The sequence below is a fragment of the Lutra lutra genome, chromosome 2 (assembly GCF_902655055.1).
Source record: "Lutra lutra chromosome 2, mLutLut1.2, whole genome shotgun sequence".
Lineage (NCBI taxonomy): Eukaryota > Metazoa > Chordata > Mammalia > Carnivora > Mustelidae > Lutra > Lutra lutra.
In genome coordinates this window covers 85,437,654-85,463,414 of record NC_062279.1, presented here as the reverse complement: position 1 = coordinate 85,463,414, position 25,761 = coordinate 85,437,654, and the positions used below count along the sequence as shown (strand labels likewise).

Here is a 25,761-nt window from a genome sequence, read left to right as displayed (position 1 = left end):
GGTGTGTGTAAATAATAGGCAGACATACGTTTCAATTTATACCCTACCGTATGCTGTATTTATTATATGCTTAAAATACTTTTATGGTTTAAAAAAGCTCTAAGTTTTGAATCAGGGAGATTAGAAACATGGTAGTGTTCAGATATCAAATTCTGGTATGTATATTGTACGTGTGTTTGAGCCTATTTTTTTCTAATAGGAGAAGTCACAATAAGTCAGATGAAGGAAGGCTATGAAGACCAGAAATGTAAAGTTAGAAAATTAGATACATGTTCCATCTGAATCTTCCATTCAGAACTTGAAAAGCACAGTGTGCTAAGGTCCTTAAGTGTTTTCTTCTTACATCTGCATTGTAGATAATATCATCCTCTAAACAGATTCCCAGTGGAGATTGATTAATGGTGTATCTCATTGTTTCCTTGAACTGAGGAATGTTATTTATTTAATGTTTGCTTTAGATGGCCTTTTTAAGCAGAATCAGGCCTATAAAGGCAGAGAACAAACTGATGGTTGCCAAAGAAGTAGGAACACGGGTTGAAGGGGAGTGGGAGATACAGGCTTCCAGGTATGGAATGAATTAAGTCACAAGAAGAAAAGGGTACAGCCTAAGGAGTATAGTCGGTGACACTGTAATAGTGATGAAATGGGAGAAGTGGTAGCTACACTTGTGATGAACATAGCTTAGTGTATAAACTTTGTCAAATCACTAAGTTGTACACCTGAAACTAATGTAATACTGTGTGTCCACTCTACCAAAAAAAAAAAAAAAAAAAAAAAAAAAAAGGCCTCTTTTCATAGTCAAAAAGATGGTGCATTTTATCTGCATAGAACTCTACCACATATAATGCTTTTTAAACCATTGGTAATACTATTGGTGGGAATGCAAGCTGGTGCAGCCACTCTGGATAACAGCACGGAGGTTCCGCAAAATGTTGAAAATAGAACTACCCTATGATCCAGCAATCGCACTACTGGGTATTTACCCTAAAGATACAAACGTAGTGGGACGCCTGGGTGGCTCAGTTGGTTAAGCAGCTGCCTTCTGCTCGGGTCATGATCCCAGCGTCCTGGGATCGAGTCCCACATCGGGCTCCTTGCTTGGCGGGGAGCCTGCTTCTCCCTCTGCCTGCCATTCTGTCTGCCTGTGCTTGCTCGCTCTCCTCTCTCTCTGACAAAAAAAAAAAAAAAAAAAAGATACAAATGTAGTGATCTGAAGGGGTATGTGCACCCGAATGTTTATCGCAGCAATGTCCACAATAGCCAAACTATGGAAAGAACCTACACGTCCATCAGCAGATGACTGGATAAAGAAGAAGTGATATATATATATTTTCAATGGAATACTCCTATGCAGCCATCAAAAGAAATGAAATCTTGCCATTTGCAACGATGTGGATGGAACTAGAGGGTATTATGCTGAGCGAAATAAGTCAATCAGAGAAAGACAATTATATGATCTCCCTGATGGGGGAGGAATTTGAGAGGCAAAGTGGGGAGTTTGGGGGGTAGGGAAGGAAAAAATGAAACAAGATGGGATTGGGAGGGAGACGAACCATAAGAGACTCTTAATCTCACAAAACAAACTGGGGGGAGGGGGTCAGGGAGAGGGTGGTTGGGTTATGGACATTGAGGAGGGTATGTGCTGTGGTGAGTGCTGTGAAATGTGTAAGCCTGACAATTCACCAACCTGTACCTCTGGGGCATATAATACCTTATATGTTAATAAAAGTGTCTTGGTTTGGGGGGAAAAAAAATTAGTAATAGATCTTAAAAATTAAAATAGATTAACCTTGAGTTAATCTATAGATCAGAAATAAACATCACTCCTCAATTAAAAACTAATTTTATATTTAGATAGTAATTAGTTCAGTGGTTCTCAACCCTTATCATACTATAGAATCACCTGGGAAGTTTTTGTTTTTTGTTTGTTGGTTGGTTGGTTTGTTTTAATACTGATGTTACTGGCCGTAGCCTAAATTGATCAAATCAGAATATGGACACTCAGAGTTGAGACTGCTGCATCAGATTGCTTTTGTAATAGACCAACAGCTGCTTCTATGGTGCCCTTGTTTTGATCTTGCTGACTGGAATATGATCTGTAAGGAAAGGAATGACAGTGTTCATTTTGAAGAAGGCCAAATTTTCATTTTAAAATGAAAACACATCTGATGATGTGAAAAGGTATGACAATACCTTTCGATATTAAGATTTTGATAACTGATTCTCATTTTTCGAAAAGTATGTGTATGAAACAGCCAAATTAGAATCTGGCTTTGCATAATTTTTTCTTAATTTTTATCCTGTGCTTCCCTGTCATTCCCATCTGCCTTTGACCTTGAGGTCTATCCATGTAGGAGTCTTAAGAGCAGTGGCCTTCAGATCCAAGACGATGCACATCTGGGGATACTTGGGGGCCTTTTCAAGGGAATATGCATGCACCTGTTTGAAAGAGAATCCATTTCAGATTCTTAGACCTTGAAAGTAATCAGTCCTAAAATTGACCTGCGTCAGAAAGATGCTCTTGGCCCAGGTGGTTTGCTGGTTCTCCTTTCATACCTCCCCTTTCAGAATTACCTGTCTTTAAAGGAAAGACAACTTCACACTTCCCCTAATCATCTAGGTGCCAAGCAGAGGAATGAGGAGAATATTGGTGTGGCTGCTGAGAAAGGGAATGACTCTAATAGAAAATGGTCCTTTTGCAAATAAGTTTCCTGTTCTTTACTGTCCATAAAATTGAGAGAAGATTTATTGAGTGTTCAGCTGATAAGTTATTAAATATCACACCCATGAATGCATATTATTACTCTTTGCTACAAAAATCTTCCACCTCAATCTACCTATTTATGTGAACCCCTTTTCTCAATGCCTACATCTGTAAGAACTAAACATAATAGATTTCATGTGGAATCTTGTCTCAATCCAGTAATAATCTACAAAGAATAATCTACAGAGAATGAACTAATACGAGGGAAGTCTCATCCATGTCATTAAGATAGACATTATTGATTATATATTGAATAATTATTTTCAATTATATTGAATAATTGTATTATTTTTTGGTCACTTTTGTGACCAATAGTAACTGTATCGAACTCAATTTAAAAGAAACTGTTAACATTGAATTTTATGGTTAAATACCCAAATCTCAGTTTGTTTACAGATTTTTGTTACAGAGAGGTAGGGTAGACTTAGGCATAAAAGTATATATAGTAAGACGATTGTAGGGAAAGTAAAACAGAAAGATGAGCTCAAGGAGAAAGGGATATGATACACAATTTCCAAGTTTTGAAGAATTTATTTATTTTTTTAAATGAATGTTGGTATGTGAAAAATGCTGACGGAATTTAGACTAGAATAGATACTTTTAAAAGTGATGTAATCGTTTTATCTAAAACTCAGTATTTACAAAATGCCAGAAATTATATTCTTTGCATCTGTTTCAGCGTGCAGTTTTGAATGCTAACTTCAAATGGTGTAGAGTACATAGTTTTTCGGAAACCTTTTTGGGATTATGCAAACAAAAATGTGAAGAACCCTGGCCAGGCTTATTGTGGGGGCAGGGTAATGAGGAAGACAGGGTTATTTTTTTCCTTGGTTGAAATACCTGGAAAGAGGATATGGCTGTGCATTTTTAAGCCTCTCAGCAATAATTTAACAAAAGAAGATAGTTGTCAGATTCTAAACAGGACATCCAAAAATGCACTCTCTTTTCTAAAATCCCTTAACTTCTTAGTCTCACAGCCTTTAGGCCATTCCTGACATCTCTAGGTCTTCCGCCCTCCTCCTGCTAAAAGATGAATCTCTTTTAGAGGCCTTATTTAGATAAGCAGGCCATTTGTGTTATCAGTAGATGTTAATGGCTTTTGTTTTGTTTTTCTAAACAAAAACTTCATTTTTTTACATTTATTTTTGAGGTTGTAACACTGACACACAATGTTATACTATGAGTTTCAGGTGTACCACGTAGTGATTCTACGAGTGTATCCGTCATGCTATGTTCACCACAAATGTTAACTATCAGTTAACGGGGTTTTAACTTACCAGTTTGTTACATGCAGATACGTCTTCCTGTTCTGCTAATTTCCATTTTTTATCTGTTGGTTTCAGTTATCAAAGAGTCTAGAGAGATTGGGAATGCCTAAGGAAGTAGCTGGAGCCCCTGGAGAAAGAATTCGGATATACCGTGGTCTAATTGTGGCTCTATTGCCAGCAATCTGCTTGAATTTACAGTTACTTTGCAGACTGTCTTGTTAGCCTAAGGGGGCGGAAATCGGTGTTTGCCTTTCTTGTTGCCTTGGCCAGAGCACATTTGTGTACTTATTAGGGAAAATTGCAAGTCTTAACTACAAAAGCTTATTTCTGTTGGTTCTAAGTCTCCACACACTGGGTAGATGAGGAGCTCTACTCTATCATTTTGGGGTTGACAGTTTCAAAGACAGAACCAGAAAATATTTATCGAATGAGTAGACCGAAGATTGAAATATGGCAGATTTGGTTTGGTTTTTATATTTTGTGGGCAGATTAGGTATTGGGGAAACAGTATAGGTCATCTTGTTTTCTTATATTTATTCTGAATTCCTGTACTGATGTTTCAGTAGCTGTCGTAACATAAAAATATTTAATAATATAACCCTTGTAAAATTGGTCTCCATTCAAACATGTCTTCCTACTTAGTGTTAGCTTATGTTCACCGATTTCCCATCTGGTTCTTTAATATCTTTGTGTTGGCAGTTGAAGACAAGAACATTGACAAAGAGTGACTATTTGATGCTTCAAAAGATAGCCGTTTAAATATCAAAACATTAGGAGATACCATTGTGAAAATTACTGAGGCCCTTAAATGTTTTAGCAAATGTAACTCCTTCTGTGTCCTGTCTTACTAGTTTTTGTCAAGAATTGTGCTAGAAATTCTCAACTCTTGACTCATTCTTTGTTCCTGTTGAGACTTACTTAGGGTACAGTTGGGATTATAACAACATTTGTTAAACATAAAATGCTTATTTTCATAACTTAGTTTTGTTTTTTAAGACGTGAAGCTCCAAATAATTCATAATTCTCTTCTCTCTCTCTCTCTCTCTCTCTCTCTCATACTGTTGTGGATCTTAAGTGGCTTCCTTTGAGTAGCTTTTTTTTCCCCCCAGGTACTAATTTTCCCTCAAATACAGCACCACACAGGCTTTGGCACCATGTACATTGGTTTGAATCCCAGCTTACCCCCTGGCCATGGGCAGCCTTGGCTGAGTAAATCTGTGCAAGCTTTAATTTCCTCCTCTGTAAAGTGACACTAGCTGTAGCTTTCTTGGAGTGTTGTTGAGAAGGTTTCCCAACAGCATGCGTGTAAGGCGCTTAGGGAGGGCCTATGTGATAGCCAGGGCCCCATGCTGGGACCGGAGGCTGCCATGAGGTATTGGCCATGTTACTTTGGTATCTCCGTCCCTTTGGGCTTGGCATTCGTCTCAGCTGTGGCGAGAATTGCTGCGGCTTCTTCTTCTTTTTAAGATTTTATTTATTTATTTGATAGAGAGAGACATAGCCAGAGGGGAAGTGGGAGAGGGAGAAGCAGTCTCCCCGCTGAGCTGGGAGCCCAGTACAGGGCTTGATCCCAGGAACCCCGGATCGTGACCTGAGCTGAAGGCAGACGCTTAACGACTGAGCCCAGGCCCCCCGGGGAATTGCTTCTTAATGATGTGAAACAAATCAGGAATGCGAAGTAATGGAAGTAGGAGGGCATGTTTCTGTTTTCAAAGTGGAAATACAGTAGTTGTTTTTATTTTAAGGGTTATAATGGCTAATTTTTGAGTGCTTGCTTTTTGCTGGATACTCTTTACAGCCCTCGACAAATGGAAGCTCATTTAACTCTTCAAATACAACTGGGAGTTAAATGCCATTACGATGGGTACCTATCACTAACCCCATTTTAGACTAGGAAGTCAAAGGGAGTACTTCCTCAGGCCCACCTGGCAAGTGTAATGCCTGGTGTTAAAAAAGTTTTCTCAGGAAATAATACATAAAGAAGAAAACTAAAGCCACCGTAGAGTACTGAGATCACTGGTTTTTTTGTTTGTTTGTTTGTTTGTTTTTTAAGATTTTATTTGTTTATTTGACAGAGAGAGATCACAAGTAGAGAGGCAGGCAGAGAGAGAGAGAGGGAAGCAGGCTCCCCACTGAGCAGAGAGCCCGATGCGGGACTCGATCCCAGGACCCTGAGATCATGACCTGAGCCGAAGGCAGCGGCTCAACCCACTGAGCCACCCAGGCGCCCTGAGATCACTGTTTTAAAAAATAGCTTTATTTAGATAGAATTCACAGTTCACACAGTCCCGTGTAAATGTACCTGTTACAGTATACAGTTCGGTGGTTTTTAGTATATTGGCCCTTGTGCAACCATCACCATAATCTCAATTTAGAACAATTTCATCACCCCAGAAAGAAATCTCATACCCACCTCCAGCCACTTCCCATTACCTCCACTGCAGTCCCTGGCAAGCACTACTCTATTTTCTGTCTCTCTGGATTTGCTTATTCTGAATATTTCACAGGCGTGGGATCGTACAATAGGCAGTCTTTTGTGACAGGCCTGTTTCACTTAGCATCATATTTTTGAGGTTTACCCACATTGTGACATATATCTGTACCTTGTTCCTTTATATTACAAACTAATATGTCATTGTTTGGATATATGGATTTTGTGCATTTGGGATGTTTCCAGTTTTTTGGCCGTTATGAATAATGCTGCTGTGAACATTGATTGGTGTATAGGTTTTGGAGTAGACATATGTTTTCAATTCTGTTGGCTATGTATCTAAGAGTAGCTTTGCTGGCTCCAATGTAAGTCTCTGTGTAACATTTAGAGGAAGTGTTAAACCGTTTGCCAAAGTGTCTGCACCATTTTACATTCCCACCAGCAAGGTCGGGGAGGTTCCAGTTTCCCCATCCTCACCAGCACTTAATTACTGGACATTTTGATTCTAGCCTTGCTAGATGTGCTGTGAAGTGATCTCTCATTGTGGTTTGGATTTGCATTTCCTTAACGACAAGTCATTTTTAGCATCTTTCATGTGCCTAGGGCCCATTTGTGTTATTTTCTTTGGAGAAATATCTATTCAAACCCTTTGCCCACTTTTAATTGGATTAATTGTATATTGTTTAGCTATACAGTTGACCCTTGAATAACTTGGGTTTGAAATGCACAGGCCCACTGATGTGTGGGTTTTTTCAGGAAACCCAGTACAGTACTGTAACTATAATTTTCTTATGATTTTCTTAGTAACATTTTCTTTTCCCTAGCTTACTTTTTTGGTGAGAATATAGTATAATATATACAACATACAAAATACATGCTGATCAACGGTTTATGTTAGCAGTAACGTCAACAATAGACTGTTAGTAGTTAAGTTTTTGGGTAGTCAGAAATTACCTGTGGATTTTCATTGTGTGGGAACAAGCCCCACATTGTTAAGGAGTTAGCCATATACTGTGAGGTTTTAATGTATCCTGCCAGAACTTTTTTTCCATTAATAGTGTGTATTGTTTTTACTGTATATTTTTAAATGGGATTATTTGACATGTACAGTTTTGTAATTTTTTCTTTTTTTTTCCAGTTTTATTGAGAAGGAACTGACATATGCCACTGTTTATACAAATTCAAGGTGTGCAGCATGATGGCTTGATTTCTTTCTGTATGTTGTGATTACCGCAGTAGGTCTAATAAGTGTCCATCATTTCATGTAGGTAAAATAAAAAGAAAAAGCAAAAAAAAGAAGAACAAAATTTTTTTCCCTTGTGATGAGAATAACTTTTAGGATTTCCAATCTTAACAACTTTCCCATATCTTACTATACAGCAGTGTTGACTATAGTCATCACACTGTATATTACATGCCTCCTAGTTATTATCTTATAACTAGAAGTTTGTATCTTTTAAACACCTTCCTCCAGTTCCCCCCACCTCTGGTAACCACAAATCTGATCTCTCTTTTTCTGTGAGTTTGGTTTGTTTTCCTGTTTTAGATTCTACATATAAGTGAGATCATACAGCATTTGTCTTTTTCTGACTTACTTCACTTTAGCATAATGCCCTCAGGGTCTACATGTATCACAAATGGCAGGATTTCCTTGGGGGTTTGTTTATTTGTTTGTTTAAGGCTGAATCCTATTGCATTTGTGTGTGTTATGTGTGTCACAACTTCTTTATCCGTCAGTGGACACTCAGGTTTTTTTCATGTCTTGGCTCTTGTAAGTAGTGCTACTAGGAACATGGGGATACAAATATCTTTTTAAGTTAGTGTAACTTTTAACCTTAATATATTGTGACCATCTTTTCATGTCTATCTGATCACATCACTTATAATGACTGCTTTGTAGTTCATTATATGAATGTTCCGTAATTTAAAGTCACATACTTTACATATGGGACGTATTTGAAAGGAAAAAAAAAAAAACCCACGACACTGCATCTCCAGCTTTGAGGACTTATGCAGTCATTTCTTTAGGATACCTTCCTTACTAGAACTAGAATTGCTGGGTCAAAAGGTGGGCAGGTTTTAAAGCCTTTGAAAAGTATTCCCTGAGGCACCTGGGTGGCTCAGTTGGTTAAGGGGCTGCCTTCTGCTCAGGTCATGATCCCAGGGTCGTGGGATGGAGCCCCTTATCAGACTCTCCGCTTAGTGGGGAGCCTGCTTCTCCCTCTCCCACTCCCCCTGCTGTGTTCCCTCTCTCCTCGTCTTTCACTGTCAAATAAATAAATAAAATCTTTAAAAGAAAAAAAAAATTCCCTAAGTGTCCTCCACGAATGTTGGGTTCCAGTTTATACTCTGCTGGTTTCCACACAACCTTCCTAACGCTATCAGTATTTTTGTTAATTTTGAGTCTGAGGGCCCCAACTGGTATTCCATACTTCTTTAAATTTGCATTTATTTATTAATGAAGTTGGTTGCAATCTGTTTCCCACCATTGTTCCCTGAGCCTGTGGATTTCCTTCTGTGCCTCCTCCAGATAGCTCTCTGCGTGGGCTCCCGGATCTATGAAATTTTCCTACCTCTTCCCCCACCTGCACAGACCCAAATACCTTCTCTCTCTCTTATTCTCATTTGCCCACGTCCTTCCCAAAGCCCTGGGAGGGATCGGAGGAAGGTGTTCACATAATGTTTTTTAATTAAATTTTCAGAAGTGAGATATATTGTGTATTTTTTCTTCCTTGAGCCCCTCCAGTAACTTTCAAAACCCCATAAAAGCTGGATCTCCCTGCCTGGGACATGTTACATGTTCAATACAATGTTGGGTTGAATGGCACCCATGAAGTTTAGTGCTCATTAGCTTTTTTAGTATTTGCAAGGGAACTTCTGTTCATCGGAGAGCCTTGGTTCCTAGTAGGGTCATGAAAAATATGGTAGTAGTGAAAGAAATATGCTCTGAAGGTTTTTAACAGTTAAGATTAATTTTGTGGGCGGTATGTGTGTTTATGCAATCATGTGTTCCCAAACCTTGTTAACCAGAAGTCAGATATCTATTTTGGTACATTCCTGATTTCCTGTGATAACCCAGTCACATTACTCATTGTCCGTATAGCCTCTATCTTAACTCACTCTGATTCACCTCTTTTAAAGCCTTTAAACAGAGTAGGAATCTTTTAGAACCCTATTTTTTAGGTCTTGAAAATTTGCCCAACTTGAGTGATGGGGCTTCAATGTGATTAACTTTACTAGTTTTCCACATTTCCTGAACTAACCATGTGTGTGTATTGACTAATGGGGTGAAAAAAAACTCAATAAACTGTTTAACAGAAAATTTCTGACTTGATTTCAGTGAGAGCTGAGACCTGGAGCTTAGGGGCAAACACCCAGGGCTTTCTGTGGACTCCAGTCTGGTTTGCTTTTAGAAGTGAGGTTCTAAACACCAGCAGGTGTTTGAAATCTCACGGGTTCCCTAGAACGTGCTGTACCCTATGATTGGAGGATTGAACACATAAACTTTAGAATGTCTCCTCTCATTTTCCTGAACACCTCTGGGGAGGGAGCTCTGGTGGATCCTTCAGAGTATTTCAAAAGACAGTGGTTGGGGTATAAGAGAACACTGTGGCAGCCAGCAGCGAGGCGGGATGTGCAAGAGCAGATCCAAAGAGAAAACTGACTCAGAAGAAGCTGAGCCCATGTCAAAGTCTGTGAAAACAGGGAGCAGACACAATTAGCTGAGAAACTGTTAATGGAATAGAAGAGCTTGAAAACAGTGAATAAATTAGTTTTTGTTTCAGCACAAGATCCTTCTGGGGAGAAAAATGTACGTAACAAGTGTGACGTTGGAGGGTGAGGGTGTAGACTAGTGAGAATCTAGTGTGACACGTGGTAAGGGAAAATCGGGTAAATTATTAAGAGATTTCCTCATGATTAAAGTCATGTGTGACAGTTTCAAAAAATCATACCAGGCTTTGGTATATGTTGGCATATGTTGACTATAAAAATGAGTAGCCTCACTTGATGTTCAGACTCTCTTTTCAGTATTCCTAGGATATACCAGAGCTAGTTTTCAGCTTTCAGAAGGAAGCTGTGACTCCAGGGGACGCTACTTAGCTACAAGTCGATTGGGCCTCCTCTCTCTTTTTTGCTCCTTGCAGGGCGGGCACCTGGAAATCCTGGTTGTTAAGGCCCTTACGGATCTCGAGAGACTTTAACCTGTGGTTTACTTGTTATGGTTGAAACTTTTGAACACCCTTCTTATTTTTTTTTTTTTTTAAAGAGTTTATTTATTTGACAGAGAGAGAGAGAGATCACAAGTAGGCATAGAGGCAGGCAGAGAGAGGAGGAAGCAGGCTCAGTGCTGAGCAGAGAGCCCGATGCGGGGCTCGATCCCAGGACCCTGAGATCATGACCGGAGCCGAAGGCAGAGGCTTAACCCACTGAGCCACCCAGGCGCCCCTGAACACCCTTCTTATATTTCCTGTGATCAGTTTTTAGCCTCCGTGTGTGGTACTCTTGTCCCTGCCCTCCTGGGGGGAGAATTCTATATGTAAAGGACTTGCTGAATTGGTGATATGGTCAGACAATCGTAGGAACACGTGAAGTGTGTGCTGGTGAGTCAGAGAGGTGTTGTGGCTCTGTGGGCTACCTTTTGTTCTTCGTAGGTTGAAAGCTTTGGTAGGGAAAGTTCTTTGGGATTTCGACAGCAGTTCTGATGTCATATGTAAATATTGTCTTTTTGAGTTGCTTGCTTGGGTCCAAGCTTTTGGTGAAAGTTGCTGAAGTGATAGAGGCCGCGATAGAAAATTATTTACTAGCATTGCATACTTATTTTTGAGCTTGAATCTGTATACATAGGTCTCTCACTTTAAAAAAAAAAATTTCATTTATACATTAGAGAGCAAGGAAGCTCAAGCAGAGGGAGAAGCAGACTCCCTGCTGAGAAGGGAGCCTGACCTGGGGCTTCATCCCAGGACCCCGGGATCATGACCTGAACCAAAGGCAGATGCTTAACTGACTGAGCCACCCAGGCGCCCTGGTCTCTTACTTTTTATTCTTGGCACAGGGAATGTAAAGTTTCCTCAAACTTCAGGTTACATTAATACTGTAGAACAAGAAAAGCTGAGATAAGATTATGCAGACACTTTAAATTGCCATGGAAGGAGTTTGAGTGTATGTACCTGTCCAGTTCTTATTAGCCAACACATTTAGACTATGGAGAATGAGTAATTTTAAACTTTTATCCTTGGCTCTACATAGGAGGGGAACAACAGGTGCATGGAATTTTAAAACAGATGCATGAATTTAGTACACACGTAATTTGGCCAGTTCCCTTTGGCAGGGACAAAGGAAAAAGGGCTCCATCCAACAGTAGGGTAAATGGCTGTTCTCCCTCTCAGAAGTAAGGGGCTTATCAGGCTTTCAGACAGAAATTCAATGTGAGTCTCTAGGAAGATGGCCCATTGGCTCCTTACACACTTTTTTACACAAGGACCCTGGAGAGCTGTACTGGGACTCTGTGATGTGTCAGAAACAGGATTCAGTGTGGTGGACAGATAGGGAAGTTTGGCCTTCCTCGATCACAGGGAGTTTACACATTTATGCATGTGAAAAAAAACCCACCAGGGTAAAGCCCAGTCCGTAAATGCCAAGCGAATGATACAACTACCATTTGCTCAGGGAGAGAGGTGTACGCTACATGGGGGCCCACAGTGAGTGAGAACTCACGTGGGGGACAACCAGGGCCGGTTTCCTCATCTGGGCTAACTCTGGGGCTTTGGGGTCTCTGGAGGCCTTGAACATACATGGTTCATCTCTGTCTGTTGCCAGTTTTTCTTAAGACTCAGAAGGAAGGGGCGCCTGGGTGGCTCAGTGGGTTAAGCCTCTGCCTTCGGCTCAGGTCATGGTCTCAGGGTCCTGGGATCGAGTCCCGCATCGGGCTCTCTGCTCAGCAGGGAGCCTGCTTCCTCCTCTCTCTCTGCCTGCCTCTCTGCCTACTTGTGATCTCTGTCTGTCAAATAAATAAATAGAATCTTTAAAAAAGAAAAAAAAAGACTCAGAAGGAAGATTTTTAGAATAAAATAAACCCAGAAGTTCAGAGTATTGTGGTCAGTTTGCATCCATCTTAAAAATAGACGACTAGGGCACCTGGGTGGCTCAGTTGGTTAAGCAACTGCCTTCGACTCAGGTCATGATCCTGGAGTCCCAGGATCAAGTCCCACATCAGGCCCTCTGCTCATCAGGGATACAGCTTCTCCCTCTGCCCCTCGCCCCTTTCATGCTCTTTCTCTCTCTCTCATATAAATAAAATCTTAAAAATAGATGACTAGCCTTTAAACATTTGCACACATCAGGCGGGAGACTGGGAAGACCCTAGATCCCTGGTGCATTTCATTCCCCACTGTCGGGGTGGTTAGTGGGGAAAGTTTGAGAAGCGCTGATGAGAGATTAAGAAGGATCAGCTCCTGAAGTCTCCTCTCCTTTCCCTAGTGACTCAGTGGGTTTAGGGAGCAGTGGTTTTGGTTGGGTGATAGAGGACTCTGTTGTGCTGGGGTCCTTGAGCGAGATGGATTCATTACTAAATGCAAAGAATTCAGGGGCTCCTGGGTGGCTCAGTCGGTTAAGCGTCTTCCTTCAGCTCAGGTCACGATCCCAGGGTCCTAGGATTGAGCCCCGCATTGGGCTCCCTGCTCAGCGGGAAGCCTGCTTCTCCCTCTCCCTCTGCCTGCAGCTCCCCCACTTGTGTGCTCTCTCTCCCTTTCTCTGTCAAATAAATAAAAAAAATTTTTTAAAGATTTTTTTTTTTTAATTTATTTGACAGAGAGACCCAGCAAGAGAGGAAACACCTGCAGGGAGAGTGGGGAGAGGGAGAAGCAGGCTTCCCACCAAGCAGGGAGCCCAATGTAGGGCTCGATCCCAGGACCCTGGGATCATGACCTGAGCTGAAGGTAGACGCTTAACTGACTGAGGCTCCCAGGTGCCCTGAAGATTGTTTTTTTTTTTTTTTTAATTATTTAATTGTGATAAAATATATATATACTATAAAATCACCATTAACCAGCCACATCACTGGGCTACCAGCACCATCAACTATCCATAGGACTCTCTTCATCATTCCCCCTCCCCCAGCCCCAGACAGCCACTTTCTATCATTATAGATGATACTCTAAGCCCCACATGTAAGGGGAGATTTATTTCACTTAGCATAATGTCCTCAGGGTTCATCCATGTTGTAGCATGTGTCCCTTGTTCTGATTGGTCCTTGTCTTTTATTCCTTATGCTAAGTACAGGAGAAATACACATTTTCTTTACAGTCTTTCAGCAGTACAGAGAAGAAAAACGTTCCATGATTCTCCTACCCAACATAAATCTTGCTGTGTTTCAGTACGTGCTTCTGCTAAGGCTGCCTCTTAAAGCAGAACAGTCTAGAGTGAAATCCTGCCTCTGCTGGGGCCTCTGGCCTCTTTGGATGTGAGGGAAGCTGTTGAATGTAAATTTGAAAGACAATGAGAAATGAAGCGTTTAAATGTCTGTGGAGCTGTGGTGACAGGGGGGTAGTGGGGGAGAATGTGGAGGGGTGAGGTGGGAACCCGCAACCACCTTTTATGAAATGGGACATTCTCATCTTTGAAGCTTCAGCTTGTGGGTTTTGAGTTCCTGTTTGTGCCCTTTAATTTCAACTTTCTAAGTTCATCAGTTTGTAATAAATAGATGTCCTGGCTTTCATTATGTGCAAATATGAAGGAGACCTCCTCAGAAGAGCAGTCTCTTCCCTGCAAGGTGGGTGGGTTGGGAGAAGAGCTCTGTGCTAACAAGCAGGGGGAAGGGAAGAGACCCAGCATGGAAGGAAGGATATATGCAGTGCTGAGAGGCTGTGCTCTCTGGGTCCCCTGAGACTCAGCCCTCCAGTCGCTTCCAGGAAGTCCCAGAGCCTTGCTTCTTCTGCCAGAACTTATGGTGCTCTGCCCGCCTGGTTCTCTAGTCTTTAGTTTGCCTCCACGTGGTGAGATGGAGTTCTTTAAGAGCACAGTCCTGTTACTTTCTTATTTTGGTGTCCCTGGTGTGCTTAGCTGGGTGCTAGAGCCGGAGATCGTCTTTCAGGAGTGTTCCCTCCAGTGAATGGAGAGCCTGCCAAGAAGGTGTCTGCTCCTGGGTCTCACATGGGGCTCTGCTGTCTTGATTGTCACCACAATTCTTCTGTCCCCCAGGGCTCCCTGCTCCCCCACTGCTCCCCTTCAGCACCAACTTTGTTAGGAGCCCTGCCTTTGGTGAGTTAAGTGACTTAAAAAAGGCGGAGGAAATCCCCATCACCTCTACCTCAGGGCTGCAGAGATCCTGGGTTTCCCCTCAGCTCTCTGTGATACTTGGTGGTTAGACTGGGACTGGACAGGACTTAGGGATTGAGTAGGTTTTTGTGGCATCGTCTAATTAACTTAACCATCGTGTAATATTTCCATGGTCCTGTGTTTTTCTTTGGTCTGGAAAAGTGCTTAAAGACCATGTGACTGTAGGATGACCTGTATTTTTGCCTTTTACATTTGTCGTGCCTTTAGCGTTCTATGTCAAATTAAGACCTGAAGTCTCTTGTGAGTGTAATTCTCAAATGTTATGGCAGGCATTGGCAAGCCCTATTAATTAAAAGTACCAGAATTATGTTGCTTTTTAAGGAGTAGTTTTGAGCCTTAAGTATTTTCTGTGTTTGTCTCTCTTTTGCTGTCCTTTGAATGGAATTCCTTCTGTAAGATGCAAGGTTAGGAGCTTTGCCTTAGGTTAGGGAAGGGGGTATAGTTGTCTCAGGAATGAAACGGACAGCAGAGAGAAGCATAACAAAAAATTAAAAATTTGAAGGGAAACATCATTGCATTGTGTAGGAGGAAACAAATATGATGCACACGTGCTTGTGGCCAGGAGAAGCGGAAGTGTTTGAGGAAGAGGAATTGAGGCTTTACAAATGCAGAGGCAGACATTTGCAGAGTTGGTTGGCTGTTTTGCAGGATGTGCTGAGGAGAGCAGTCAAAGGGAGGTTGGCTGTATGCTTCTAATTCACCTCAGGTTTTGTAGTGGAGTTCTCAGGTGATCATTGTTTAACAAATTACTGTTGATAGGATTGTGGGAAATGTCTACAGTTAGCTAGTGTTAAAAGAAAATGAAAACTTACCTCCAAATCAGGACCACACCCAGAAATGAAGCTATCATCTAGATTATAGGGAATGTTTTATTTGTTTTTTAATCCTTGCTCAGGGTGATACCCAAGGTTCCATTCAGAAGTCTTAGACAAGGGAATCCATTCTAGTTGAATATCAACCCTGCCCTTCCTTCATGACAGAATTTTCCCATTATATTTCTCATTACCAAATTCATGTTTGTAATAGCAAGCTTAGGTAATTCAGAAAAGAACAAAAAGGATAGAAATCATTCTGTGAGCCCCACTCTGCTCAGTAATACTGTCTTGCCTGCACCTCTCACTTTAGTTACGCAAGGCTATCCTTTTGTCCTTCCCAGATTTCACTTCTGTTTGACTTTTTCTGTCCCTCCTGCAGAGAGTCTAATGGGGAGTTTGGTCTCTGGCTGCACAGGAGTGCCCTTCTCAACCCTTCTCAAAGCTTTGCATGCCAAGGACTCCCTTACAGTTCGCGTGGTCTGGGGAAGGGCACTATGAACCTGCGTTGGGTCACATGCAAGTCCCCGTGGCAGGGAAGACTGGGTCTCTAACTGGAAGGAGGGAATGACCAAAAGTCATGGATCCTCTGGGTTAGCAGTTAAGTATTCTCCCACAATACTTTGTAAATTTTAAAAAGACCAAAAAAAAAAAAAATCGTTGTTAATAATGAGCACACAGATATGGCATCTTTAATGGCTGGCATTGTTTGCAGGTAAAATGTGTTATATGGGAGTTAACACTTTTTTGCTTTATCGTTGTCTTATTTTAGACATAGCTTAGTAACAGTGTATGCTTCTTGTTTATGTTAAGGGACTTTTGTAAAGAAAGTAAGCTTGTGTGGTAGCACAAGGGTTGGTTCATAGGAGGTCCAGGTTTGTTTCTCAGTTGGCTTCTAATGACATTTCTGTTGTTGGGCAAGGCGTCATTTGGGTTTTCATTTACTGGCCGAGAGAAGGAGAGATTTAAAGAGATTTAACATCAAATTCCAATGCTACGGCTTGATTTTATCACTTTATATTATTTAGAGGGTTTGGAGTTGTGTCATAGATTTTGTGTAACATGGTCATTACTGTGATTTATTTGGTGTCTTTGGCCAGGATGTGACCCTTCGATTTTCCTGCACTTCCCATGGGAAGATATTGTAGGCTTTATGTTATGGTTTCTAGGAATGTGCTGTGAAAGTAAAGCAGGGATTGTCTCTGGGTAAGAAACTTCATTGGGTGGCTCTTCTGATGAAGACAACAGTATTTGGGTAGTGACACACACTTAGCATGCTAAAACATGGCTCTCCAAGTATTTGACAGGTGGCTTTTTACAGTCCCTTGTGTTAGTTTTTCCTGCCTTAGTGGAGCACCTTACATTTATTTCTCTCTAGTTTCATCTTTTTGGTACCACATTTTTATAATCTGAGAGGCTTTGATTTTTTATCTTGTTTATTTTAGGGTGTTAGCCACACCATTAGTGTGAGCAGCTTCTTTTTCCTGTGGTCTGTTCTGAATTTCCTGGCCATGCTGAAAGACACTGCGTACTAGGCCTGTGACGTCCATTCACTCATTGAGATTATCTTGTCTCTGTGAAATGGAGAGCATTGTGGCTACGGATGGAGCTGTAGAACTGGGAGTAAAATATTGTAGCCTCAGCTTACTTCGAGAATTTGGCATTAGATAATATAAGATGTATTGCAGCCTGCCTCTTTGAAAACTGTATTGTTGAGTTGTAAAAATGGAAATGTATTGATAGGGAGAATCTACTAGATGAAAACAGAACGGAGAGTAAGGCTGTATTTGAGCTCCTAGCAATTGGCATTGGTAGATTTGTGTGGGTTGAAAACATAAGTTTTAAATTTAGTGTATCCTCTTCCAGTGACTGGAGAAAACTATGTGGCATGTTTTAAAATACTGAAAAAAGAGGACCAGTCTTAAAATAAGGAATGTCCAGTCTGGTTGCAGTAATGCAGATAAACCCATCCACCTCTGGAAATTTAGGGGGAAACCTCTAGGTTTAAAAACAACAAGACAGTTAAAAACAAGGTGAGAACAAGTGTCAGCTTAAAGCAGGTAGAGGAGGAAAAGACTTATTTTGGAACTTAAGGAGGAAATAACTGTCGCTTCCGTTTTCTCTTATGTTGTTCTTTCTTTAAAACACTGGTCTTGTCTCTGTGGGTTCCCTTCCTGGACCTGTCTCATAAAATGTTTGTATTGAAGTTGCTGTGTATCAAGCAAAGCAGTTGACAATGCACGCTTCAGTTTTAGAGTTTCCAAGACTAAGGGAAGTAGCGTAGGGGAAAAAGGAATTGGTTTGGGCTTGGGGGAGCTGACCCCTCCCTCAAAGAGTATGGCCTAGAGATAGGTTAGAAACTCAAGAGAAATGATAGCCATAGTCCTTATCTGATGATATGTGCTACAGGTCACACCAGGTATGGATTGTTGCTCCCTTTCTGTAGGGCAGCTTTGCATTTAGTCTGATCTGGGAGGATCACATCGTCTGGAAGTAGGGTTCTGTGAGGTAAAGAAGAACCTCCCATTGCTTTTACCCCACTGTCCAGACGGCTTCGGAGACCATTCATCAGTCATCTGTTCCATTATCTTTAGTGATCTGCTGGGTAGTTTGTAATTGTACCTTGATGCTTATGAGGAATGACATTTAATCCAGTGCCCGTGAACTTTGACTTTCATCTATAGAAGGTGGAAATGTACTATATGTTGGCTAACTGAAAAAAAAAAAAATAATAATAACAATAAAGTGGGACTGTTCTGTTCCGTATTGAGTTGGTTGTATTTGCAATAGTAAAAGAAATGATTGACGCTGTATTTTCTATTTAAGGAAATTGCATACACCATGCTTATAAAATGGGGAGGATGGGATGGAATCCTTTTACAAAAGAAATGGAAGTGAAGTTTCCACTTAAAACAAATTAGCAAGTTTATGTGGGTGTGCCTCTTCTACCTTGAGCATAACTTGAAGAGAAACCTACTCTATGTATATGTTTCCACTTACTGAAAGTGAATGTGTACAGTGAGAAACTTATGTGCATTCCTTATTCAGAAACCGGTGCTGCTGCTTTGGAAGGCAGTAGGCCAAAAGATGTGAAAAGACAATGAGAAGAGAAAACTGAAACCCTCTGGGGATGGGGGGGTAGGATCTTCATGTAAGCACAAATATGACACCAATTTAAATCTAGGAGTACAAGTAGTTTGCTCACAGGAGAAAATAAATTAAGAAATTAAGGATGCATGTGCATCTTACACTATAGTGTGCTGTCTGGCCTGACTCCTTGTGTTAGGAATGATTTTATTTGCTTTAAAGCTCTCTCTCCACTCCTCACCCCGGCCGGGTAACTGTGGGAGATTTTCCATTATTCGACATATGCCCATGTTTTGAAGTCACACGGTGGTATTGTATTAAGTAAGATCTGATTGCAAAAATGGACACTGTGGGCTGTTACACAAGATGTTACCATATGTTCATTCCACGAGACCTCACACATGCTTTAAGAAGAGAACAAACGTTTTTCTTTCAAATCCGAGTAGTTTGTAGTTAATATTGGGGTCAAATATTTTAGTTTCAGCATCTAAAATTCTTGCTGTGTGTGCTGTTCTTTTTCCTTGGGTCTCTGCTGCTCCTCCGAGGAGAGCAGCTCCTCGTGGTCAGAGGCCTTTATCCTCGTGCTGTGTTGGACATACGGTTTAGAAAATACTGCATGAAAAGTACTGGTTAAATTTGGGTAGATCTTGATGATGTGATTATTAGCGTTTTCTTGTGAACGTGGTGGTAGCATATTTTTTGTTAATCCTATCCGCTTTGTTTAAGTGGCATTGATTTGGTAAATGACGGGATTTGGGGGCAAAGGTCCAGTTTTGGATGACAAAAATCAGGACCCTATAAAATACCTAGAGAAGGCTGCATTATGAGTGGAATCAGAAAAGAAGAAAGATACTAGGTTTGGTACTGGGATCTGAGTGAGCTGTCGTCCCCACAGGAAGGGGACATGGAGAGAAGAAAGGCCAGAGGAGGTCCTGTGGGTGAGGGAGACAAGAGAGTGTTGAGGACTGTGGAGTGGGGGAGCGCCTTCTCAGTTGGCTGCGGAGCTGAGGTCCTCTGCTCAGGGCGAGGCTGGCATGCTGGACTTGGCTCTGGTGATCACTGTTGACTGCAGTAGCATCAGAAGCACGTTTAGCTCATGGAAGTTGGCCTTTGGGGGTTAGCAAAAAATGAATGAGTCTTCCCTACTTTGACTTAGGGGCTGTGTGGCGTAGGACCAACAGTGGTGGCAGAGATAGCTCTCAGGTCCTGTGATCCCAGCTGATGGGATGTTCCTGACTCGGTAGTCCTAGAACTGCTTCCTGGAGTGGTACACCTCCCCAGTGTGACAGGTGGCACACCTCCCCAGTGTGACCAGTATTCTTTCTGGGGCCGCTTTCCTCTTGTTCTGGGAGTCCCTTCTAGAGGCCCAGCAGAGAGACTGCTCCCTTGAACCTTCCAGCAAGCTCATAAGCATCTAATTCCCTATGTGAAAATCTCTCTCTGCTTAAAATAGCTAGCTTATTTCCTGATTCTCAATGAGACCGAAGAATTTTATGATGAGAATGAATGAGCTGTATTGGAAACAGACGTTTCCCTGGAAGAATCCCAGAATGAGCAGCAGAGAGATGGGTAAATGGATCTGTGGTTCTGTCATGCACATGCTACTTCTGTTTTCCTAATGGGGGCAAGAAGACTGGAGTTGCCGGAGGGAGTTGTTCTAACAATGCGGATTTCCAGGCTCTATCTCCTGAGATTCTGACCCAGGAAGAGGTGATGCAGTCCTGAAGTCCATATTTTAAAAAAAGCTGTTCCTGGTTATCTCTGAAGGATGCATAAATTGGATACCAGTGGACTAATTTCTTGAGTCTAGGAGCTATGCTCATGATGACCCCTTTTTTTGTTTTGTTTTTAGAATTATTTATTTATTTGAGAGAGAGCACACTTGCCTGTGCCCGCTGTGTGCTAGAGGGGGAGGGTAGAGGGAGAATCTTCAAGAGAGAATCTTCAAACTGACCCCTGCTGAGTTCGGAGTCTGAGGTAGGTGGGGCTTATCGTACCACCTTGAGACCAGGACCTGAGCAGAAACCCAGAGTCCGAGGCTCAATTGACTGAGCCACTGAGGTACCCCATCATGATCCTTTTTAAAGATTCCACTGCTGAGGATTAACCTTTTCTTGAATTTAACAGGATTAATTCTGTGACTACCACCAGAATGTGGTAGTATTTCTAGAATGGAGTGCACAGGATTTCCTTCTTTTGTTATTACTAGAGGAAAGAAAAGTATTTCTGAAGTGTTACTGAATATAGGATAAAAATTGAGTTGTTTCTAGCAAGATGTTAACAATTTAAGTGTGACGTTTCCGTATTTTATTTATTGTATAACTATGGTATTTTACACTATAATACCACCATTTCATTGTATAAAATACTATTAGTACATTTTTTTAAATCTCTGTTTATAGTTAAGGAAAAATCACAATGAAAGCCATTTAAAATACAGAAGTGCCTCCTCAGAAGAGAGGTCAAAGGATTATTTGGAGAACTGGCAAATTAGGAATAATTTAGTGGTTTCGGGGTTCACTGAGCTCTGTAGACCAGGTGATTTAAGGATCAGGGCTCACATGTCCACGTAGATTAATATGGGGATGGAGATAGCAGGCGGGTAGAGGACCTTTCTTGGTGTAAATAGTGTTCTGTTCTTATTTGATTTCTTCACCCGGCACCCACCCCCACCCCCAGAAACAAAAAACACCAGTCCTGATTTCTGCACTTGTCCTTCATCCTCTCATGCTGGCTTTTGGAAGGTACAAGCTAACAGATGAAGAAGGAAGTCACCACTATTCTGTAGTCTAATAGTGCCTACTTGATTGAAATTGATTAGCCCTAGAAGACTGGAGTCCTCATAGCAGCGGGGGCTGTATGTCAAATGGGCCTCCACGGACGGGCAAGACTGCTTTTCCTCTGCAGCTGCCGGGCTGCTCGAAATTAGGCAGAATGATTTTGCACTTGGATAATGGGCAGGAATTAACTGCAGCTCACCAAGTGCTGCATAATGATGGGAAATGTGGAGGGCGCTAATCAAATGCATCTGCATATGGCATTCTCATTATGTATAAGAGGCATCTGTGTGCACAGAAAGGAAATCAGCTTGGAGGGCTTGGGTGGGTGTATGTTGGGGAGGAGGAAGGGACCTCCTCTTTCCCTTGCCACCCTGAATCCTGACGGAATGACTGAACAAGGACGCTGGCACTGTGCGGTTGCTTAGGTTCTTAACAAAAGCACAGCTTTATTGAGACATAATTAATATACAGTATGATTCAACCATTTAAAGTACACTATTCACGGTTTTTAGTCTATCTGCGAGACTAGGCAGCCATCACCACAATCTAATTTTAGAAATTTCTGTCCCTCTTAAAAGAAGCTGTTGGTTCTTTTGTAAAGAAAAGTTAGTTTGCACTTTTGAAGAGACACTTTTTTTCTGTTTTTGTTTTTGTTTTTTTTTTTTGTTTCTTTGGTGGGGATGCAGATGACCTTAGGCCCTCTGCAGAATCAGCCTATTTCTCAGAAAGCATGTGTTTTTATATATAGTCATAAAATAGATTTTAATGTTCCAAAGGTTACTTGCTTTTCTGACTTTTGGACCCAACCTCATGAGTTACATTTTAGTTACTGGGTTTGTCTAACTACTAGTTGGGACCTTTTCAGCCTCGGGTGACAGACTCCAATCATTAGGTTAAGCATTAAGGGAATTTGTTAGTCCTTTTAATCCGGTAGAAGGAGGGTTGTTGGCTCCAAGGAGTAAGTGAATTTCGGGATTCTCCCTCCCTCTCTTGGATCTTTTACCTGCATGTTGGCCTCATGGAGGACTAGTGTGGAGCTGGGGTGCACCTGGGTTCCCCACTGGTGCTGATCCAGGGCTGAAGCTGAGGGTGTGGTTTTAGGGCTTATCTCTGCTCGATTTGGGTTTTGTGTACCCGGTATTTATAAATACAGTAGGTTTTGATTTCTTCATTCTGGAATTATGAATCTACTCGTTTAAGCAGCGGGACAAAACAGCCATCTCAGGCATGCTGTGGTAATTAGTGATGCTGATTCGGATGGTGTCAGGGATTTGAAGCAGGCCCAGGCCCTGGATGCTGCCTTCTAAAAGATTCTGCCCAGCCACGGGGGAACAAAGCGGGTCTCTTATGTTACTAGCTTTACTCTTCCAAGATGTCCGTGCCTGATCCACTGCCTTATTTTCCTCAAAAGGTTCACTATCCTGTTTTTTTAAAATTTCTTAGTTGTCTTCTTTTTATGATTTTATCTATTTGAGAGAGAAGAAGAACAGGGGAAGGGCCAAAGGGGGAGGTAGAAGTAGGCTCCCCACTGAGCAGGGAACCCAGTGCAGGGCTCAATCCCAGGACTCCAGGATCATGACCTGAGTGGAAGTCAAACAGATAGATGCTCAACCTCTTAACCAACTAAACCACCCAGGTGCCCATTAAATTTCTTAGTTGTCTTGATATCTAGACATTTTGTATACCCTTGACATGACTAGGCCTGACTTTTTTTTAAAGATGAATAAAAAATACAACTTTACTGATTTCTAATACAGCTTAACTGGTTTCTAAGACTGTTGTATATATCGTTCATTCATTTGCTCTTTGTTTTCCTTAGAATGAAATTCGGTAAAGGTTTAAATTGAAATTTGGAATTTTTTTTTTTTTTATGATCCTGTGGTTCTGCTGTGTTATGGTGAGGCTGACTTCATACTGGATAATTAAAAAGGTATTCTGAGGCCTGAACTGTGATTTTATAAATCCGTGGCATCAGCTGAAAAGGTTTTCTTTTACTTACCAAATCCTATCCAGCAACTGTTCTCTTGGGACACGTTGGCCCACAAGACAGACCAAAATCCCTGTCCTGGTGGAACTTGCCTTCAGATCAGGGATGGGAAGGAGGCAGCAAACCTAAATACAATAAACAGCTGAAACTAATGGGTGTTTGAAGACCCTCCGTGGTATGGAGGAAGTTGGGCAAGGGCGAGGGAAAAGATGAGGACTGTGGGTGGGGTGGCGACTGTCATTAGAATGGGGAGGCTCTTCAGAGGGAGAGATTTTTTAATACAGATTTGGAGGAGGTCGTGGGGTTGGCCATGAAGTTGTGTGAGGGAAGAACTTGCTGACAGAAGAGCCCCTCCAGAGGCTCTTGACGGTGGGAACTTAGGCCCGGGAGTGCTCACAGAGCAGACCACCTACCAAGGAGGGGAAGGAATTGAAGGCAATGAGGGGGTGTGTGTGGTGTAGGGTTCAGGGGAGACATTAGCAGCGGGCAGTCTTTGCGGGGGTTCTGAGTAGAACACAGTGAGATGATCTGAGTTAGATGTGTAAAGGCTGGTGTGGGGCCTCGACAGCAGGGAGAGCCCTTGAGGTCAGTTGAGGCCTGGCAGCCAGGAATCAAGACAGGGAGATGAGCATCCTCTGGCCATCCCGGAGGTGGTGAAGGTGGTGAGGCTCTGGATATGCTTTGAAAGCAGAACTCATAAGATTTCCAACAAACTGATGTGGGGGGAGAGGCGGAGAACAGTCCAGGATGATTCCAAGAGTATTGGCTCGAACAACTGAGCTGAGATGGCTATCGACGAAGCCAGTGGGGTAAAGAGTTTTGTTTCAGACTTTTTTTTTTTTTAATGTCTTGTAGACATCCAGTTGACCTGGGGGTGCATAGCCAAGGGGTGGGACTGGAGAGAGGGCTGGGCTGGAGATGTAAGCTTGGGGTGATGTTTGGATCCTGAGATTGGACCAGATCAGCCAGTGAGGGCACATAGGCCAGAGAGAGAAGGCTTTCAGCCTTGGGGGTCTCTGTCTTGATGAAGTAATGAAGGAAGAGGAGTCCCTGGGGGACTGTGGGGTCTAACCAGTGACTTAGGGAAGTAGAACAAAGTAACAACCAAGTGTTCTGGAATTGAAGCTTCTGTTAGTTTTTAAATAACTTATAAATGTGGAAATGTGTTCTTGGAATTGATCAAAAGAAATGATCATAAGTGATGTTTAAAAAGAATGCCTTCCTTTTGCTCTTGAGTTTCCTAAAACCACATAACTGAAAAAATATTCACTTTTCTCAGAGACGTTAAGCTGCTTAACGGTTTTGGAGAATCGAGGGAGAGGGAGATGTTCCTGACATTGCCCTTAATTTTAGTCCTGCCTTCTCCTGTTCTTATGTGTATTTTTTTTTTTAAAGATTTTGTTTATTTATTTGGCAGAGGCAGATCAGAAGTAGGTGGGGGGTGGGGGGAGTGGGGGGCGGTGCTCAGTCCCAGGACCCTGAGATCATGACCAGGTGCCCCCTCTGTGCATTCTTTGGTTGTAATCATTGTGCATGGGACAGTTTTGTTTCTCTTTATTTGTTGGCAGCATTTTTTTCGTGGTGCTATTACTACCTGCAAAACACAGTTTTTATTAGGTCACTCCACTTTTTTGGGGATGAGAGCACCTTGACAAAAAGATGGAGTGGGTCAAACTGTTGGCGCTGGTTATCTCTGCTTTCCCCTCCTTCTCTGCTGGGCCCTGGAGTCTGCTCTGGATTCATCCTGGGCTTTGTCTAGGGGTGGAGAATGCCTGAAGCAAAGGGGGAGATGTTAGAGATGGAGCTGGGCTGCAGTGCTGGGGCCAGTTCTGACCAGTGGGAGGGTAACAAGCCCGCAGGGCCAGACAAAGGGAGGGAGGGCCCATAAAGAAGGGCCTCTCTCCTGGGCTTGAGTGACCACAGGGCCGCTCTTTCTTCCTAACATCTTCAGCAATAACACTTGAGTGCCTCAGAGGTTTGAAAGAAAAATTATAATTTAAAAGGACAGCCTCTCATGCACTATTTGCATGTGAGTGGCGCCTGTATAATTAAGAACAATTAAATTCCCTGGGCTGAAATGAAAGGGTGGCTGCAGCTACTTTTGCTGCTGTTCCAGGGGAGTGCAGCCTGGAGCTGTCAGCTCTCTTGAATTAATTTGGAGGCATTCTGCCTGCCTGCCTCCCCCAGCCACCTAACCCCCCACCCACCCACCCACCCACCCACATACACACACAGACACAATAAATTCAATTCTAAAACAGACTCTTTTTTAACCTTGTCCTGATTTGTTTCTCTGGA

General features: G+C 42.1%; 1 protein-coding gene across 2 annotated transcripts in view; it reads left to right on the top strand.

Moving 5' to 3' along the window:
* TMEM131L (transmembrane 131 like) overlaps window positions 1–25,761 on the top strand; it is a 157,485-nt gene that overhangs the window by 40,879 nt on the left and 90,845 nt on the right. The window contains exon 4 of one of the 2 annotated variants that reach the window (XM_047717859.1): window positions 7,602–7,649. The exons of the other annotated variant lie outside the window; for it this stretch is intronic. Coding sequence (XP_047573815.1) covers window positions 7,602–7,649 — 48 coding nt within the window. The remainder of the gene's footprint in view (window positions 1–7,601; window positions 7,650–25,761) is intronic. 2 annotated transcript variants of the gene reach the window in all.